This window comes from Nothoprocta perdicaria, unplaced genomic scaffold (genome assembly GCF_003342845.1).
Source record: "Nothoprocta perdicaria isolate Ctin4 unplaced genomic scaffold, notPer1 scaffold_234, whole genome shotgun sequence".
NCBI lineage: Eukaryota > Metazoa > Chordata > Aves > Tinamiformes > Tinamidae > Nothoprocta > Nothoprocta perdicaria.
The window spans coordinates 4,825-22,044 of NW_020455460.1; the positions used below are offsets into that span (position 1 = coordinate 4,825).

Genomic DNA, 17,220 nt, shown 5'->3' on the forward strand with positions numbered 1-17,220 from the left:
CGCCGCCGAGCCCGGGGGACGGGCCGCCCCCGAGCAGGGACTGCTCCGGCTCGCAGCCGGACTGCGCCGTCCCCGCGCAGGACAGAGCCCTCGCGCAGCCGGGGTCGCCGCTGGGCAGCGCCGCAGGTGGGCGGCTTCACTGCGACCTCCTGCCGGGTCTCTGGGGAAGGGCTGCGACCGGAGGGCTGGCGCAGGGGCTGGCGCAGGGGCTGGCGCAGGGGCTGGCAGCGCTGCTGCTCGCGGAGGACGCTGACCCCAGCCGCAGCGTGCTGGGGGTTCCTCGGGAATGTTCCCTCGGGAACAGCTGTCTCGGGTGCTGACTGGGTGAGTCGCTTCGGGCAAGGAGAGCAGATCCCTGCATCTCATTTCGCCCCTCGGTTCCGTAGCCGACAGGGTGCTGGAGGCGCTGTCTGCGCCGAGGCTGACGCCGCTGCATGCGAGTCCCCGCGGTCCCCACGCCGTGGTCACCAAGGCACAGCGCTGGCCGCTGCTCYCAGGCCGTAAATGCCCCGTGTTTATTTCCGATAAACCCGAACGCGGCCCGTGTGTGAGCAAGGAGGGGCCTTCCCGCCTCGCTGCAGGGTGGTGCAGAGCGGCAGGAGCCTCGGGAGCCCCGTGGGGCTGCGCAGGAGCCTTCCCAGGCTGGCCTGGCTTTTGGGGAGAACTAATTGCTCTGGTGCCGTAATCCGTCATCCAAAAGGGGCGTTTGGGGATTAACACAGACCTTGAATTCCAGGTGCTGGGACCGGTTTAGCTCTGCAGAGATGYGAGGTGGCTGCTGCGGGTGTCCCCGGGGGGAGCCGAGCGGGGCTGGGGGGGCTCGCAGCCCCAGGGCCCCGCGTGCGGATTGACTGGTCGTGCACGCAGGGCCCTGCACGTCTCGGTCCCGGGGTGCGTCCCGGCGGTGCTCCCTGCMTCTCTGCCTTTCATTGTGACCGTGTTCTCCTTCGTTCCTAGGGCAGTTGAGTGGGAAGCAGGTTCTGTCTTCAACGTCGGATGAGCGGGTAAAAGACGAGTTCAGTGACCTTTCTGAGGGGTGAGAGAAGAGTGGGTTTCAAATAGCCTTAATGTCTCTTTGCGAGTGTGAAATGACGAGCCTCRGAGAGCTCTTTCCCCACACGGGACTGCTCCGCGGAGGCGCCTGGAAGCGGCGGCCGATGCGCAGAGCGGTGGCTGCGTCTGCGCGCGGGGCCCGCACGCGCTCACCACGCGCTCCTGCTGCTTCCAAGGATCCGCTCCCGAAGCGACTGCGCAGGGGCAGCCGTCACCGCCCGGCTCTGCCAGCCCTGTCCCTATGCAGGGCTCTCCAGCTCCTCCTGCTTCCAGCCGAATTCCCATTTGCAGCCGCTCCAAACGAGCCCTGGGTGCAGGCTGCCCGGCCTGAGCGCTCAGGGAGGAAGTGGCACATGCAGAAATCCTCCAGTTCCCTCCCAGGGAAAGCTTGTGGAGCTGGAAGCCCCAGTGGCATTTGGACACTGGCAACTGAGCAGTTTTTCTGATCACTGGAATTGGGTGTAATTGCAGAAGATCAAGCTAAAACCTCCAAATGTAGGTAGTTAAAGTGAGACTTGTAGATAGAACGATAATTGCGTGTGTTCGTTGTGAGTCTAAGCTGCTAAGGGCCAAGGGCTGACTTATGTCAGGGTGTCAGCTGCACCTGCCAGCTGTTGCACTGGGAATGCCACGGTGAGCCCCTGCTGCCCCTTTCCTGGTTTTGCAATTGTTTTGTATAGTTTGGGATTAAGAAAATAGAGMGAGAGAGAGTGGCCACTACATCTGAGGAAGTCGTGAGTGACTTACAGCTTAACTAACCCGCGCCAGACACTGATATTACAGTCTTGCTCTACAGAATTATTTTTCACAGTACAGAAAGTGGTGGCAACATTTCTCAACAATAAATCGATCTCTTCGTAGTGGCCACTCTTTTCTCCTTATCGTGTTCCCGCTATTCTTACGGAGCTCTAGTCGTAAGAGGAAATCATTTTGCAGTTTGCTGTATTACCCCAACGCAACTAAAGTCCCAGTGATGATGGGGGAGGAGAAAACGTGAAGCCTCCTGCTCTTCTGTGGGAGAGAGGGATGCGCTGGAAATGAAGGACAAGCGGTGCTGCCGCTGCAGGCAGCAGCCCGTGGGTTGCTGGTGCTGGAGGGTCAGCCACGTGCGGTGTCAGTAACGTGTGTTGTCTTTCCCTGCCAGGGACTTCCTGAGCGAGGATGAAAATGAGAAGAGAAACATGCAGTCCTCAGATGACTCCTTCGAGCCTTACCCTGAGAAGAAGTAAGGGGGTTTCCTGCTCCGAAGCGCAGCGGGGTTAACGGAGGAGGCACGGAGGGGGCTGCCGTGCCCCTTGGCYGGGGGCAGGGGATGGAGCTGAGCAAGTCACCCTGTGCTCTTGGCGGCCTCGGTTCCCTCCTCCCTGCGCTGGGGATAGCGGGCATTCCTGGGGATTCCCTGAGCTGCTGCCAGGGCACAGCGAGGCCGCGCTTGACAGTTGCTGCTGGGAGGAGCACTGCACGTGCTCCTCGAGTGACAGCAAGTCAGGCACCAGCCCGAGCCATCAGCGCAGGGCTGACGTCCAGGCACAAAGACGTGGGAGGATTTAAATCAATGTGAAATACTTAATAATTATTGTTTGTCTTCCTCTCTCCTTCTCTGAGGGTCTCCAGTAAGAAAAGTGACGGCAAAGAAGCTAAGAGGGCAGAAGAGCCCAAAATAAGGAAGAAGCCAGGGCCCAAGCCAGGCTGGAAAAAAAAAATCAAGTGTGAGAGGTAAGAAGGGGGCCCCGGGTGGGCAGCAGCGCCGTCCCGCTGCGCCGGCTGACGGCAGCGCTCTGCTTTGCAGGGAGGAGCTGCCTACCATTTACAAGTGTCCTTACCAGGGATGCACGGCCGTCTACAGAGGGGCAGATGGCATGAAGGTAAGTTCAGCGCTTGCTGCGCATCATCAGCTGTGGCTTTGAGAACCRAAACACAGATTTCATTCACCCGGCGGCTCTGCGGGAGGCAGGGGCTTGTTCTGGGCTCCAAAAAACCCCAGGAGCCGCTGGGGCTCAGCAGCAGCCCTCAGAAACGAGCCCCATTGGGCCCTGTGAAGTCCCTGCAGTCACATGTAGTTTTGGCTGCAATTCCCATTTTTTTCGCAGTGAAAGCACTCAGGTGTAGACCTGTCACGAGGGCTGTCCCGTGGGCTTCGGGAGCCAAGTTTGTCATCAGGGAAAAATCCAGCCCTCGTCTCTCCTGGACCATCAGCTGAGAGCAGCTCTGACCTTTCTTTTCAGAAACATATAAAAGAGCATCATGAGGAAGTTCGGGAGAGGCCCTGTCCTCATCCCGGCTGCAACAAGGTGTTCATGATTGACCGGTACCTACAGCGCCACGTGAAGCTCATTCACACAGGTGCGTCACAGCCGGGCCCAGCACAGGCTCAGGCAGAGGCAGGGGGAGGAATTTGGGCTCCGCTGGCGTCACGGGCAGTTGCCTGCACGTGTTTCGTGTACTAAGATACGGCAGAATTGCTGAGTCTGTCCCCATTTCTGTTGCAGAGGTACGTAATTATATTTGCGATGAATGTGGGCAGACCTTTAAACAACGCAAACACCTCTCAGTCCATCAGATGCGGCACTCGGGAGCGAAGCCCCTGCAGTAAGTGCACCCGGACCCCTGCTCAGCRGGTTATAAGGAGGGGGACAGGAGCAGTCAAAGTTTACAGAGCTAAGGACAGYGACACCACACAAGCTCCATCTGCAGCTGGCAGTAGCAGGGCGGTATCATGGCCCTATGTGGACTGCACTGGGTTTTACAGCRGGTATCCTTTAGGGAAGATGTCTCTGGAGTCACTTTGGGAGGTTGTTCGAAGCCCCAGAGCACCCAGGGCTGCTGAGGAAATCCAGCTTGAAGCATGCAGCTCCTGTGGCCAAATTTCATAACTTCTGAGAGCAAGTATCGAAGGGCAGGATTTGTSTAATGTTGAATATGGACATTTCAGGCAAAGGGAAGCCTGTAGTACCTGAAAAGTTGAGGTGTTTTGTTGTAACCTCTGCCCCTTGCAGGCTTTCCTATTTCTTGGAATGTGTTTTGCTGTCCTGGTACCACATGTGCTCAGTCACGGTGTATTAGACTCAAATGCTCACCCTCTTCCACGCTGTCTGCTCTGGCACTTGCTGCCTTTTCTGAGGGAGCCCTTTGTCTGATCCTGTTGCACTTGGGGCTTGGTGCGAGGCCGCTGCTTGTCTTGCAGGTGCGAGATCTGCGGCTTCCAGTGCAGGCAGCGAGCGTCGCTCAAGTACCACATGACCAAACACAAAGCCGAGACGGAGCTGGAATTCGCCTGCGACCAGTGCGGGAAGCGCTTCGAGAAGGCCCACAACCTTAACGTCCACATGTCCATGGTGCACCCTCTGACCCAGACTCAGGACAAAGCCAAGGCACTGGAGCCAGAGCCCATTCTCCTCCTAACTACTTCAGGGACTGCAGAAAGCCAGGCTGTAAAGCCCGAAGTGACTGCGCAGCAGGAGCCCACCTGAGGAGCGCTGGGCAGCTTGCCCAGGCCAGCCTTGAAGAACCCGTACAGCCGAGCGGAGGCTTTTAATCTCCGTTTTAGTCTCCCCAAGAACTCAGTGAAATTAGCTTCAGCTTGCTCAGAAAAAGCTTGTTCTCATGCTGTGATTCTCCATGCTCACGTCTGATTCAGCAGTGTTGTACTAAGAGTCTGTCTGCTCCGAGGGGACAGGTCTTTGGCAGCGCCCCGTTGTTGTCCCCTTCCCCAACACACACAGTTGTAGAAACCAAGCTGTCCCACAACTGTTACCTACCTGCACGAGCTGCTGCCTGTCTCTAACTGCCCTTGGGGGCAGTGAGGGTGCATAGGACAGTGGAGAAACTTAAGCAGACATTTTGTTTTTGAAAGAATTATGATTCCCAAAGCAAGTCTAAAATGAAATTTGTAACCTACTTTTTATTGTAACAAAAGCTTCATGGTTATGCTTGTAATAAATTATTTACAAAGTAATTTCCATGAAACAGCACTAGTAAGAAAGGTAGCGGCGTGTCTGTGGCTGCCGCCCTCATGCTGTCCCTACGGGCAGCATCTTCYGCTCAGTTCTGCTTCCCTGTGGTCACTGTCACTCAGAACAGCTCCAGCTCTTCATCSAGCTCCAGGRCTGCAGCAGCCCTGGACAAGTGCASGAGGGCACCTCTCAGCTCTGGGTCAATCTTTTCACACGTGTCCAGTAACTAGGGACAGGGAGAACGTCTGGTATTAGACCCAGTCTTGCTTCCTCAAAGCAAGGCAGAGCAACACCAGATCACCTTGCTGCTTCTGAGCAGACTGCAGCATGAGGGAAGCTGGTGCTGACTCGCACAGAAAAAAACAGGGTCTCCTGGCTGAAACTACCGTGGTTGCAGGAATTTCAACACCTGCCACTTACCTGTGCTTGGTATTTCCCCTAGGAGCAAGCATTAAGCAAGGCGGGGGGGGGACTGCAGCAGAAGGAAGTGTTTATGGGTGCTGAGAAAGACTGAGCCTGCAGCCCGAGGGAGCAGMGGTGGCTACTGCACTAGCTGGGCAGCAGGCGCCCTCCCCTGGTCCAAACTGCCTCACRGAGCTGGCCGTTCATGTCCCAGGCTAAAGAACAGCACGTACCGGCTGAACCGATCCAAGGCTTCTGGGGGGGCAGCGTGGAATTGCAGCGAGCAGGAACTGACGGGCCTTGGTGATCACTTCCAGGGAATCCACCTGGAAGAAGCACRGCAGATCAGGACCCAAACCCCTAAAAGGCGCCACTCATAAGAGCAAGATGGGAGCCRCCACGCTGCACAGTGCTCTGTGTGCAGGGTAGGCAGCTCACATGTTTGATGACTACATCAATTCCCAGGTCCTGCCCAAGCAGGACAGCACCTTAGTTTAACCATGTGCTTTCACCAAAGGCRGGAGGAACAGAATAAAAAAAGGGAGGGAAGAAAAGATGGAACTTTACTCACGTGCTCTGCAAGGCCCGGGCCTTGTCCTGCCTTATCGGCCTGTGGCAGATCTTCCCCTTCCAGAAAGAGCTGCAGCAGCTGCATGTACAGATGGAGTGCCACGCAGAGGAAGGCTGGCTCTCTCGTGAACAGCTCTTGGCGAAAGCCAGGGATAAGGCTAGAGGCAATCACACAGGGTCCAGTCAGTGCTGGCTCCATGTTATACTCAAAGCCAGGCAACAGCACAGGACGAGCACARCAGACGCTGCCGCTGCCGTCCCTTTCACCTTCCTGCGGGAAGGCAGGTTGCTCCGCTGCCCGGAGCATGGAACAGCCATGGACCTGTTCCTTCAGAGCACGAAGCTCGTGGGGAAACTGCTCCAAGAGGAGTGCCTGAAGAGCAGCCCTGCCCCAAGAGCATCTTCGCCTGCACAGCCCACCTAAGAGCTCATCTCACTTGCAGGCCAGCTGAACAACTACCTTCCTATCAGCTGCTGAACATGCAAACCACTAACCACATCCTTCCTCCCAAACAAAGTCCTTCCGAGACCAGCAAGACATACCTGTAGAAAGCAACAGGCAGGAGCCGGAGGTGATGGTCCGATGCTGCACTGTGCAGAATACGGTATTTTCTAGGGACTGCAAAGAGCAGAAAGAAGAATCAACCATCTTTAGTGATCCTCATGTCACACCGTGTACTTCTACAGCAGCAGAGAGGCAGCAGCTTCTTCCCAGCCCACAATAAAASACAACATCTGGGTGCAGCGAATCCCTGGAGAAGCTCTTCCCTCTAAGGCTCTCTTCCAGGTGAAACTACTGAGTTTTGGTCAYTCTCAGTTACCAGCATCTGCAGGGCACAAGCAACGTGTTCCTACCTCTTACAAAAATGTTTGTTCTACACTGCTTACAAGGGCCCATCAGCTCCTGCTTACGACTACCCTCTTACATCAAGATCAACCATTGCCACCCTGCAGYGAGCTCTTCCACCCCTCGGAGGCAGAGCTTGCTCACCTTTTTCTCCCAGCTGAAAGAGAACTGGCCAGGAGACACCTCTTTCTTCCAGGCACCGCAAGATCTCCAGGGACCATTCCAGAGACTTCTGAAAATCCACTCCTTCCTGGGTGTCAGAAAGAACATGAATAGTTTTAATCACACTGAAACAGAAAGGAAGGAGAACAGAGCATTTCATTTGTGTGATAAGTGCTTAACTTTATCCGCAGTCTTTCCTYGCTTAGCACGGTCACAAGCTACCAGCTCCTGAGCACACCCTYGCCAACTGTGCCCAGCACAGGCCACTCCAAGTCCTGCGCCCACCCCATCCTGCTCTCTGCAGCACACTCTTCCCTCTCATCCTAATGACAGCATGGCCTGGGTCTGGATGGGGGTGGCAAGGGGAACACATTATTCATTTTACTTGAACAAACAGATTTTGGGGGGGGTAATTCCAAGTTCTTACCCCAATGACTCTCTCTGGAGGAGACTAGAGAAAGTGAAACTGCAAGACTGTTTTCAACTTACTGTTTTCAATTTGAATTTACGCCCTAGTCCCATCTGTTTGGTGACTACACAAATGGTTGCAGTTGAGAAACAGCAAAGGGACAGAAACAAACATTCATGTGCAGGAAGATGTTTAGGGCGGACAGCTGCTGAAAGGAACCTGTCAGACCATCTTTGCTCCCTTGTTTAGTAGTGTTAATTGACCCAGAAACCCGCGYTCCTCCTCATTTGGAATCCCTTCCCATGTGAAATACCAGGCATGTTTCCAGCCAGAAAAAAAAAGTGTTTTATTAGATGTGAAATGCTACACCAAAGCCAAGATACGAGAGTTCAAGCACTGGCCAAGAGGTATAAAGGAAACTGAAAACAGTGAGTCATGCAGGAAGACAAATAAAAGCTACCATAGTAAAGAGGGAGATAACATCAGTTAGAAGAGAATAGTTTAATCTGATATGAACAGAAAGACTTTCACCAGGCTCTGTCTGGGACTTTGCTGATCTCTTCCTTGTGGCTGAGCAACTACCAGCCTTCAGAGCAGTGACACAAAGCGTTTCAGGCAGCAAGCCAAGCGGATCAGACACATTTAGTGTCACAAGAATTCCCCAAGGGCTGAATTTACCTTTGGTGCTATTTTTGCAGAGATAAGATCCAGGAGYGAGAAGAACAGCAGTGAAACCAGAAGCTGCAAGGGGAAGATTGCCTGTTAGTTACATCTGCAGTGATGACTCAGAACTTGCACTTTCCCATCAGGAAATAACAGTTCACCCAGTGTGTTCCCAGCAATGACCTGGGTAAACTACAAGCTGATCCCATGACATTTCCTCTTCTCATGCAGGGAGATCTGCCCTTTAAAGCTGTCCCTCACCTGACGTGATTCGGCATCTGACCTCCCACCAGTCTTGAAGCCCACACAGATCTGCACAATTCCACTGAAACTGGAGCAGTTTCAGGGGAAATTCAAAACCAGGCAGCTGCTACAATCGGCTGGACACCTAGTTACACTCAGCCCTCCCACTATTCTCATTCTTTCTGTTTTCCTCCTCCTCTTTTAAGGCATGCTTTTGAGACAGAAATAGTTTTTATTGCACGTGTACTAAGTTAACCTATCAACTCAGGGACAGCCATCACTCAATCTCTGCAACACTCTGTCCAGCTTTGTGATTTTCTTGTTTTTTGTTTTATTTTAAGCAGCTATTTAAAAGTTCTTTCCAACTTCCCAGAACCTAAGTTAAAAGTTTAAATTCGAAGCAACTTTGCCTCTAGGAAAAATATGTAGTAATTGGACATTTCCAGCTACATTCTGTGAATTAGCCACCAGCAAGATTTTCCAACAGGGTTGAGAGATAAAACAGTCATTTCTCAGGTGAGGATGTTCTCCTTAATAGTGGAGAAAAGCAGACGTGTGAAATGTGCCCAGTCTTGCCTGCTCTGTCTCAGTCCCCAGCCTCTTCAGTGCATCTCTCACTCTTCCCCGCGCCGACTGCTGCTGAACAGCAAAATGGAGGAAGGCAGCAGAAATCCAGGGTGGGCCCGAGACAGGGAAAACTGCTTCTGAGGAAAGGAAGCTAGGAAACAAAAAGAGCATGGGATAATTCGGGAGAAAGAATCCTCTGGGAGAAGCAGTGAATGAAGAGGGAAAGCAGGGGCTTTGATAGAGATATTCAAGTTTGTGGTGGGAGACAAACCCCGAACCTTTTCTCCTACTTTTCTCCTGAGGTTGGATGCTAAACAGTTAATAGATAAATAAATAAAACACAGAAAACACAATTTTAATCAGAGATTGGGTAGGCAATTAGCTGTATGCACTTGATACAGAAGTATGTGATTTTTCRTTGCAAACATTTCCAATGAGATTTTTATATTAAATCCCCAGCTTTTTTGGGGGAAAAACTGCAGGATCCTGCACAGAAGCAGGCAGTAGTTTTAAGAAACCAGAGATTCACTAAATCCAGAAAGCAAAGGGTGCGGCAGCTGAGCAAATGACTCAGTGCTGGGCTAAGGACTGTTTCCAGTGTTTAACTAACAAGGACTCTGCCTTCCAATCTCCTCTAAAAACGACTCTTTTTCCTTATGGTGAAACACTTTGACCTATATTACATGAAAGGCCAGACTGAATAATTATAACGACCCACTTTGAGCTAGAGGGGAAGAAAACCTCCACAAAGGAATCTGTGCAGCTGTCCTCCAAGCTGCAGCGCACAGCAGCAACTCCCAGCGCTGCTGAACCTGGTCTGCCTCGGAGCAGCCCGGCTAACCCCGAGCCCCGGGGCCCGCGCCGCGCTGCTCACACGCACCTGGCCGCCGCGCTCCGGCGTTCCCGCAGCGCCGCCAGCGCCGCCGCGAGCGGCGCTCCGAAGAGCCTCTGCCACTGAGAGCAAAGCACCGGCTCCAGCCTCGGCCACCACAGCTACCAAGAGAGCCAGACACCGACTGCATTAGTGGTGGTAGAATAGGGGACAACATAGGGCTTGAAAAATCCCTACCCCCACGTCCCATAGCTCACATAACGTTTAAAACGAGTGTTTTGAACCGGTATTAAAGTTTCACCTAACACTTGAAATAAACACCAGTGAAATATGAACAGTTACCGCTGCAGAGAAAAGGACAACGGGACACTGGGTCTGACACGWTGTCAGGACATCATTGACCTCTTCTGCTGGTTCTTCACAGTCCAGGCTGGCATTCAGCAGGCCCTGCAAGAGGGTAAATTGCAGCATGAGCACAGGCAYGCTGTATTCATGGCTCTTAAGTACCTTGCAAAGCTATTTGCAAACCAGCAAAGACAACTCTAGGGGTCAGCATGGCTCTATGCAAAAGAAATATGCGCCCAAGACCTGCTCTTCCTCCCACCAGCTCTGCTGTATTACATTAAAGGTAACTCTTCCACATCCCTCCTGCTACTTCGCTTCACATTCCTGGATCACTGCTCTTTGGATTCATATYTGCACCAGTTCTCAGAACAACAGTACAAAGAGCACATCTCTCACTTCCCAGAACAGCACATAAGCAGGCTTCCTGGCAAAGGAAAAAAAATCCTACTGTCTTAYAGGGAAAATAAAGCAGAATGACAAAAGGAGCTGTTACCCTGAAGAAGTGAGCAGTGATATCATAGGAGAGCGCATACCCTCTGGAGCAGRCGTTCTTCTGTAGTAAAATAAGAAGATTTGGGGGGAAAAAAATGATGTTATTTCTTTCCCTTTTGAATTATGATTTCTTTAACCATTTTGGATGCTCTGCACAATGGGAGTCAGAGCACACACACACCCTCTGCGATCCCAGGAATTGATTCTGATTAGAGAAACTTCATTTCTACATGAAGAGCCCTGCCCAGACCGTGCTGGGCAGTCCCAGCACTAAGAAAGAGCTTCAGTCCTGCTTGACACACACTGCAAGTGGCAAAACAGTTTGATTAACAGTCAGTTAACGAATAGGGGATTCTGGCTGTGCCTAACAACAGTGCAAGAGCTTAACAAAGCCATGAGTCAAGAATAAACAGGAATGATGGCTATCTCCAGAGCACAGAACAGTGAGAGACTGCAGTTCAACTGTTCTACTCCGAAGAAGTCATAGTGACGTTTCAAAACATTCCTTTAGTGCATATAACACAGGACAATGGTTTAAGGCCCCAGCACAAGAGAAATCAAAGAGTTCAGACTTGGTCCATTCCCCAAGGATTCTCTCTCAAACAGCATAAAGTGACCATCACAAATGCAATTCCAGGAAAGCAGAAGTCATCCCAGAACAAAGTGCCACAGGGTCATCTGCAGAGCTGGGGTCTGGAAAGACTCCGTGATTCTGTGATAAGGACCCGAACCTCCCCATCACATGGCTTTCCTGTTCTGCTAGAAGCTAATTTCTCTTTCAAGTTTGGTTGCCCCTTAAACTTGGGATCAAGGCAGGAATTTAGRTTTTTATCAAAAGAATTTACCTGTGAGAAACTATTCTTTAGCTAACTGTACATACCAGCTCTGAGTTTACAAAATGAAAGAAATCTTCACAGTCCAACGTTGTTTTCTTTCCTTTTTGATGACTTAGGACCAGAGCAGATGCAGGGAGCCCTACTAGAATCCTTAAGCAAGGAAAACAAGGACAATAAAAAATACTCACTATGGAATCTATACAACTGCACACGTACACAACATAATCCCTTTGAACAGCAGTTTTGTCCAAGTTATTCACAGCTGTTCACATCTGTACTTACCTTCTCTGCAGGAGCACCTCCTGGTGCCTCCATAACTGTTCACCCAGAGCAGAACCATGTTCTCTGCCTTTTAATCGTTCCTGGAAAACCCTAAACAGGAAGTGTCTCCTGGCATCCAAGCTGCCAGAAAGCAGCTTCCTCCTGCACCGCAACTCAAGCACCATTTCCTAGAGAAAAGAGGAAAAAAAAGGGGGATTAGAACATAATGAAAAGAGATTAACAAGAAAACCTCCCTTTCTACATTTCCATGCCACTATTCACAACTGAGAAGCAAAAGTTAGTGTCACATATACTGAGATATTAGAAAATACYTTGTCAGGGCAAATTAATGAATTAGACAGAGGGATACACATCACAGTCTGAAGTCACCTGTAACTTGCAGAGAATATCAGGATTGATAAACATCTTCATTTGGCCATAGCCAATTCCACCCAGGTCCACCCTGTAATTAAGAGACATGTCAGGTGACTCTCCCTGTTTGGCTGAGACTGATAATTCAGCTCAAATAAAATTAAGTGGCGTTACACGAACATTAATTCATTTATGCTCTAACATTAATTTTCCTTAAATAAGCTACAGGCCAGACAGCAACTCTCCTCTCTGCCTCCTTTATTATTTTCCAGGTTCAACCACTTCCTCAGGGATGCTGATGCTAGTCTGGACAAAACAAGCCCGAATATAAATTCAACTTTAAAGCCTGGCAGACAGACTGGGGACTACCTKTGACTTCTCCTCAAGACTTCTGTCACCCAAAGCAAAATTCTTATGCAAGCACTAAATGGGGAATGCAGAGCCACCTCCCAGCTTTCACCTACAGGCAGGTTCATAAGGCAGCAATCAGTTCCACTCAGGACAGAGGCCCACGCAGGACACCAGCCCACRCACCCAAGGTGAATACCTCTGTGAGAAATCCAGGATGGCACTGATGGCAACGTCACACGCCTTCTCCAGGTCTCCGTCACAGCCTCCAGAAGCAGAAGGTGCTGGAAGGTACCRCTGATAAATAGCCCAATAATGGAAGTCATGCCTGCAATTTAAAACAGAAATCAGGAGACCAATCACAACATCTTAATATAAATTTTAAAGGGTTTCTTTTCCTTAATGTAAAACAAAGCTCAGACACACCAAGTGGAATGCCAGCTAAAAGCACGCAGACAAGTGCACAAGTAAGAAGAGCCATGACACCACATGTACAGACATCAGCTCTCATTTCTCTTTTGGAAACGGGGAGGTTTTCGGCAAAGTTATTTGCAAGAATTATATATACAGGCCAGAGGGCATCTTCAGGAAACTTCCTCAAGTGAAAACAAGCACCTCATTTGTGGCATTGCTTGTACTCTGGCTAAAACGTAGGAGCTGACAGGCATTTGTGTCCCACAGCAGCTCATTTATTTACTTTTGGTATTAACCTCCCGATCTTCAACACTTCTTTAACTTTAGGGGAAAAGACTGTTGAATTATTCCCATTTTATTAGAACCCCTCTGCACTTACCTTTCTGAAGCACAAAGAATATCCTTATCAGGGTGCACTCCTAGCTCCAGCAGCAGCCACTCTCTGAAAGATAACTGGGAAAGGCAAGAGGGAAAGGCAAGAGGGTTCAGGTAAGAGGGCAGCCCAACAAGAAAAAGGATCTTAGATGCAAAAGCCACCTGCTTTCCAGGATAAAACACACCTTTCACCCACAACCAGACATTGCAGAGAGAGAGAGATGAATCTGGGAGATATCTGCCCAAGAAGGACAGTCCCTGTACTGCTTTTCTTGCACAAAATCTAAACTAAAACCCCACTGGGCTTCAAAATTTATTTGAAACAAACCTATAAAGCATCTCTCCCTCTCTCTCCAYGACACCAACCCCACTTTGACACTTCCAGATGTACATGCCCATGTTCTTAAAGTGTGGGTACCAGAATGAACACACGTTACTGCACATAAACATTAAAAGGAACAAGGCACTGTAGTCAGACAGACTGGTCTAAGCATCAAAGAAAGTTATAACACAAAGATCCTTCAGTGTTGTGCATTAAGCGAGCAAAGCACATTAAACCATTCTAGTAATAGGACAAACTCATCTGCCAAACAGGTTTTATAGGAGCTGGATTAAAAAAAAAATCTGGTGAAATCAGATAAATTGCAAGGACAGTATAAAGTGACTAGGAGAGAGATGTTAACCTACTCCATAGCCAGACAGAGCCAAACAACTCAAGATACACAAATGGCTCAGGGCAACGCTGACATCCAGACAAAGCACCCCAAAGCAAGGAAGTACCTTCAGTTACTTAACTCTCATCATCGCTATGTACACATTACGATGTTGTTGGGATCATGAACAARCTTTTTCCTTTTACAGTTCCTGACAACTTAATAACTAAAATAGCATATCTTGCCAGCATTTTTGGTTTTGTAAATAAATTGAAAGCCAAGGTTTTACTTCTCTAGTTTTCTGTTTCTCCCTCATTATCAAAACCAACCGATGACCCTAAGCACATGACCTAGAGGATTTGACATCTTCCAGTTGTCATGCAAGCTTTTTAGACTTTAACTGTTTTTACAGGAAGTTTGTATCATTGATTAGGAAATTGCAAGGAGTAGATGTGAAAAATGAAGGTTATGGTGTGAAGCCAGTTAGGTCACTGCAAAACAGCTGATACCTGGAATGCTTCCTCCTTCAGRAGGGCCTGAAAGCGTGCTTGCTTCCACAGACAGAGGCTGGCTCTCTTGTAGTGCACAGAGGGGCAGGACAGGGAGCTCCAGACTGSTTCACTTTTACCCTCCTCATATGCAATTCCTCGAGCTTCCAAGATCAGCCGTGGCACAGTGTACTGCAGCTAAAACAAAGGTAGAAAACCCTGCACACCCGCATCAGGGAAAAAGGCCCAGTGCAAACCACAGCTTTGTGGAGATGTCAAATGAGTCAATACAAAAAAAATATGGAAACAAATGGATACCAAGATGCATTTTTATATGATTTTCTCTGTAAAAGCTGCAGCTGCAAAGAAGTTCACAACGGAAAGTTGAACTGACACCTTTGTCTCATTAGCAACAGTAAGGCTTTGTTCYCCTCCTCACCTTTTTAACAAGGCTAGGAGGAAGCAAGGCACATAAATCATCATGAGGAAGGGATGAAAATTTGCAGAGAAGATAAGATACTGCTGCAGTACAAAACCTGGGGGGAGAGAGACAGAGAGGACTCAGTTATCTGGTTAGTACACTCTTATCCATTCCAAGTCCAACATCAAGCAAAAACTAATGAATACTGAATACTGCTTTAAGCAACATATTGCCTACCTCTCTTCTGGCACGATTTTTATTTATTGGCTCACAAACCCAAGTACAATAACAGCTATAAAGTTCAGAACCAGAGACTCCAAAAAAGCTTCTGCAGCACCCAGTCAGTCCTTGGACGAGCAAGCAATAGAGTCATCAAGATTCTGTTTCATACTGGGCCAGAATCAGCTTATTTCTCTGGATAGCACTTCTGGGCTGCACACCCATTGCTCCTCAAACAGTTTACCTGTTTTTCCTCCTCAAAGTTTACCATTCCCTGCCAAGCACAAGGCATCGCCCAAGGAAATGAGCACTTGGATGCATGAGCTCACCTCATGCAGAAGGCGAAGGACTCTTCTGTCCTGCACGTGAGCAAAACATTCCAGTACTCCGCAAGAGAAAGGATCTTATCAGGAGCAGGTTGAGAAATCCCCRAATCGGCTTCCACTTCAGGAATTAAAGAGCTATGTTCACTTAAGTGGATCACAAAAGCAGCTAATCCTAATATATGAGCATCGCTTAAGGAAGGACCCTGCAAGTCAAACACAAGGAAAGACCTGGAGAAAGAGGTACTTTTTGTTTGTAGCAAAGCAGGCATTTTCAGGAAAAAAAAAAATCACAGAACTAACCAAGTGACAGAATACTACTTCTGTAAATTGTCTGAATCAGTGCAATGATACCAATTTACCAAACAAAAGACATCAGTTAAAAAAAAATCTTCCTTTCTTGGAACAGTGCAGTTATTTTTGGTGAATCTACAACAAAATCAGTGCATATTTGTAACACAATAACTTGGAGCAACTAGCTGTCACTTCAGTCCAGCAGGATTTGAGCCTCTTGGGGCTTTTAGACTCCTATGATAGCTAAACAATTACCATCCTTTTAATTTCCCTTCTTTGACATCACTGGATGAAGGAAACAAACCCAACAGGTCTCTGGAAGAAAACCACACACTGCTGCACCTCAGACTTATCATCATACTTTGCTTTTAAAAATGAGCACACAATTCAAATTGTATTGCTTAATTTTGGGAATTAAGCACTATACTTATATTATAGATCTGTTTACAAGGTCTTACTTTTGCCTTGTTTTTTGTGTTTTTGTGTTTTTTTGTGTTTTTGTGTTTTTTTTTTTTAATTTCCGTTTATAAGTAGTAGGACTATATATCTTAAATGAGAATTCTTTGGAAGCCTGAAAGCTAGCAAAGTCCCTGGACAGCACAGTCCAAATAAGCACAGGGCCCATGGCACTGGAGGGGGAGCAAGGTAGCCTTGAGCTCACTACAACCGTATGGTTCTCGGTTAGATGATCAACCAACCTGATGATGAATAAGCTGGCAGAGCCTGCTCAGGAGGGCGGGCAAAAGATTCCTGTGTCCACACAACATCTTCACGAATAGGGACAAACATGATCCCTGTCTGCAGAAGGTAAAAAAGATATGCTCATTTTATTACATGTCATTTTTTTTATTCCCACTACCGGAAGAGGCATTTTAAAATGGTTAAACATAACGAGTCTGAGCCATACTTGACTGCAAATACTAGACAATTATCATTCTGTTTACAGGCTCCTAGGAATGTCACTTATGGAAAACCTAGACACGAACCTTGCCAGTGCCCCACCTCAAATATTTGATAATATATAGCCAGAGAGGAGTAGAGAGACAACAGCAAGGCCAAGAGGAAGCTGCCTGGGGCACAGAAGGGAAGAAACAAATGGGAAGAAAGCAGGAGGCACAAAGCAGCACTCTGACAGGGTACTTGTTATAGAAGGGAGGACAGGAGGGGGGCACTTTCCTACAGAGCAGTCCTATATGCCCTCCGGCTGATGGAAAAAAAACATCTTCAGAGGATATGGGGTGGGGGAAGCTGCCGGAGAAATGATTTCCTGGAATGGCTCTTCTCATTCCAGCTACTTTGCAATACATATTTTCAATACTGATTCAGCTACTCCTGCACTCTGGAGAGGCAGCTACCCAGCTCAGCTGCCACCGCCACTTGGGTTCCAGGACGGCAGCAGTTTGTCAGCACGCTGGCACTTGCCAGCAAAGAGATATTTCCATTGAAAGACGTTGACTATAACACTTAAGAGTTTTTTGCTACATCATGAAGGCAATTGTATTAACAGAGTCCCTCCGGGGAAGGGCATCAAGGGTAACTCAGCAGAGGATGAGTGGCAGTGCTCCCTCATAGCTCCCACAGGCCAGGATAAGAGTCACTTCGATGGGAAGAGGGGACAGGAAAAGGGAAGTGTGTCCCGCTCCTCCTCCTGTGCCCTCAGCATTAACATTTATGCCTC

At 49.1% G+C, this 17,220-nt stretch overlaps 2 protein-coding genes across 2 annotated transcripts in view; one reads left to right on the top strand and one right to left on the bottom strand.

Moving 5' to 3' along the window:
* The window catches only part of ZNF276 (zinc finger protein 276), a 6,103-nt gene extending 1,250 nt beyond the window's left edge, over window positions 1–4,853 (top strand). The window contains exons 5-12 of the mRNA XM_026039605.1: window positions 81–126; window positions 958–1,036; window positions 2,198–2,278; window positions 2,659–2,769; window positions 2,843–2,918; window positions 3,279–3,396; window positions 3,543–3,642; window positions 4,238–4,853. Coding sequence (XP_025895390.1) covers window positions 81–126; window positions 958–1,036; window positions 2,198–2,278; window positions 2,659–2,769; window positions 2,843–2,918; window positions 3,279–3,396; window positions 3,543–3,642; window positions 4,238–4,523 — 897 coding nt within the window. The 3' untranslated portion in view covers window positions 4,524–4,853. The remainder of the gene's footprint in view (window positions 1–80; window positions 127–957; window positions 1,037–2,197; window positions 2,279–2,658; window positions 2,770–2,842; window positions 2,919–3,278; window positions 3,397–3,542; window positions 3,643–4,237) is intronic.
* Window positions 4,854–4,974: 121 nt separating this feature from the next.
* Window positions 4,975–17,220, bottom strand: part of FANCA (FA complementation group A) — a 33,048-nt gene continuing 20,802 nt past the window's right edge. Inside the window, exons 25-43 of the mRNA XM_026039604.1 lie at window positions 16,241–16,340; window positions 15,255–15,454; window positions 14,725–14,821; window positions 14,307–14,483; window positions 13,149–13,222; window positions 12,555–12,683; window positions 12,026–12,098; window positions 11,657–11,823; window positions 11,419–11,524; window positions 10,540–10,599; window positions 10,044–10,148; window positions 9,750–9,862; window positions 8,879–9,020; window positions 8,075–8,137; window positions 6,970–7,075; window positions 6,522–6,597; window positions 5,980–6,136; window positions 5,642–5,734; window positions 4,975–5,232 (exon numbers count right to left, since the gene is read on the bottom strand). Coding sequence (XP_025895389.1) covers window positions 5,125–5,232; window positions 5,642–5,734; window positions 5,980–6,136; window positions 6,522–6,597; window positions 6,970–7,075; window positions 8,075–8,137; window positions 8,879–9,020; window positions 9,750–9,862; window positions 10,044–10,148; window positions 10,540–10,599; window positions 11,419–11,524; window positions 11,657–11,823; window positions 12,026–12,098; window positions 12,555–12,683; window positions 13,149–13,222; window positions 14,307–14,483; window positions 14,725–14,821; window positions 15,255–15,454; window positions 16,241–16,340 — 2,146 coding nt within the window. The 3' untranslated portion in view covers window positions 4,975–5,124. The remainder of the gene's footprint in view (window positions 5,233–5,641; window positions 5,735–5,979; window positions 6,137–6,521; window positions 6,598–6,969; window positions 7,076–8,074; window positions 8,138–8,878; window positions 9,021–9,749; window positions 9,863–10,043; window positions 10,149–10,539; window positions 10,600–11,418; window positions 11,525–11,656; window positions 11,824–12,025; window positions 12,099–12,554; window positions 12,684–13,148; window positions 13,223–14,306; window positions 14,484–14,724; window positions 14,822–15,254; window positions 15,455–16,240; window positions 16,341–17,220) is intronic.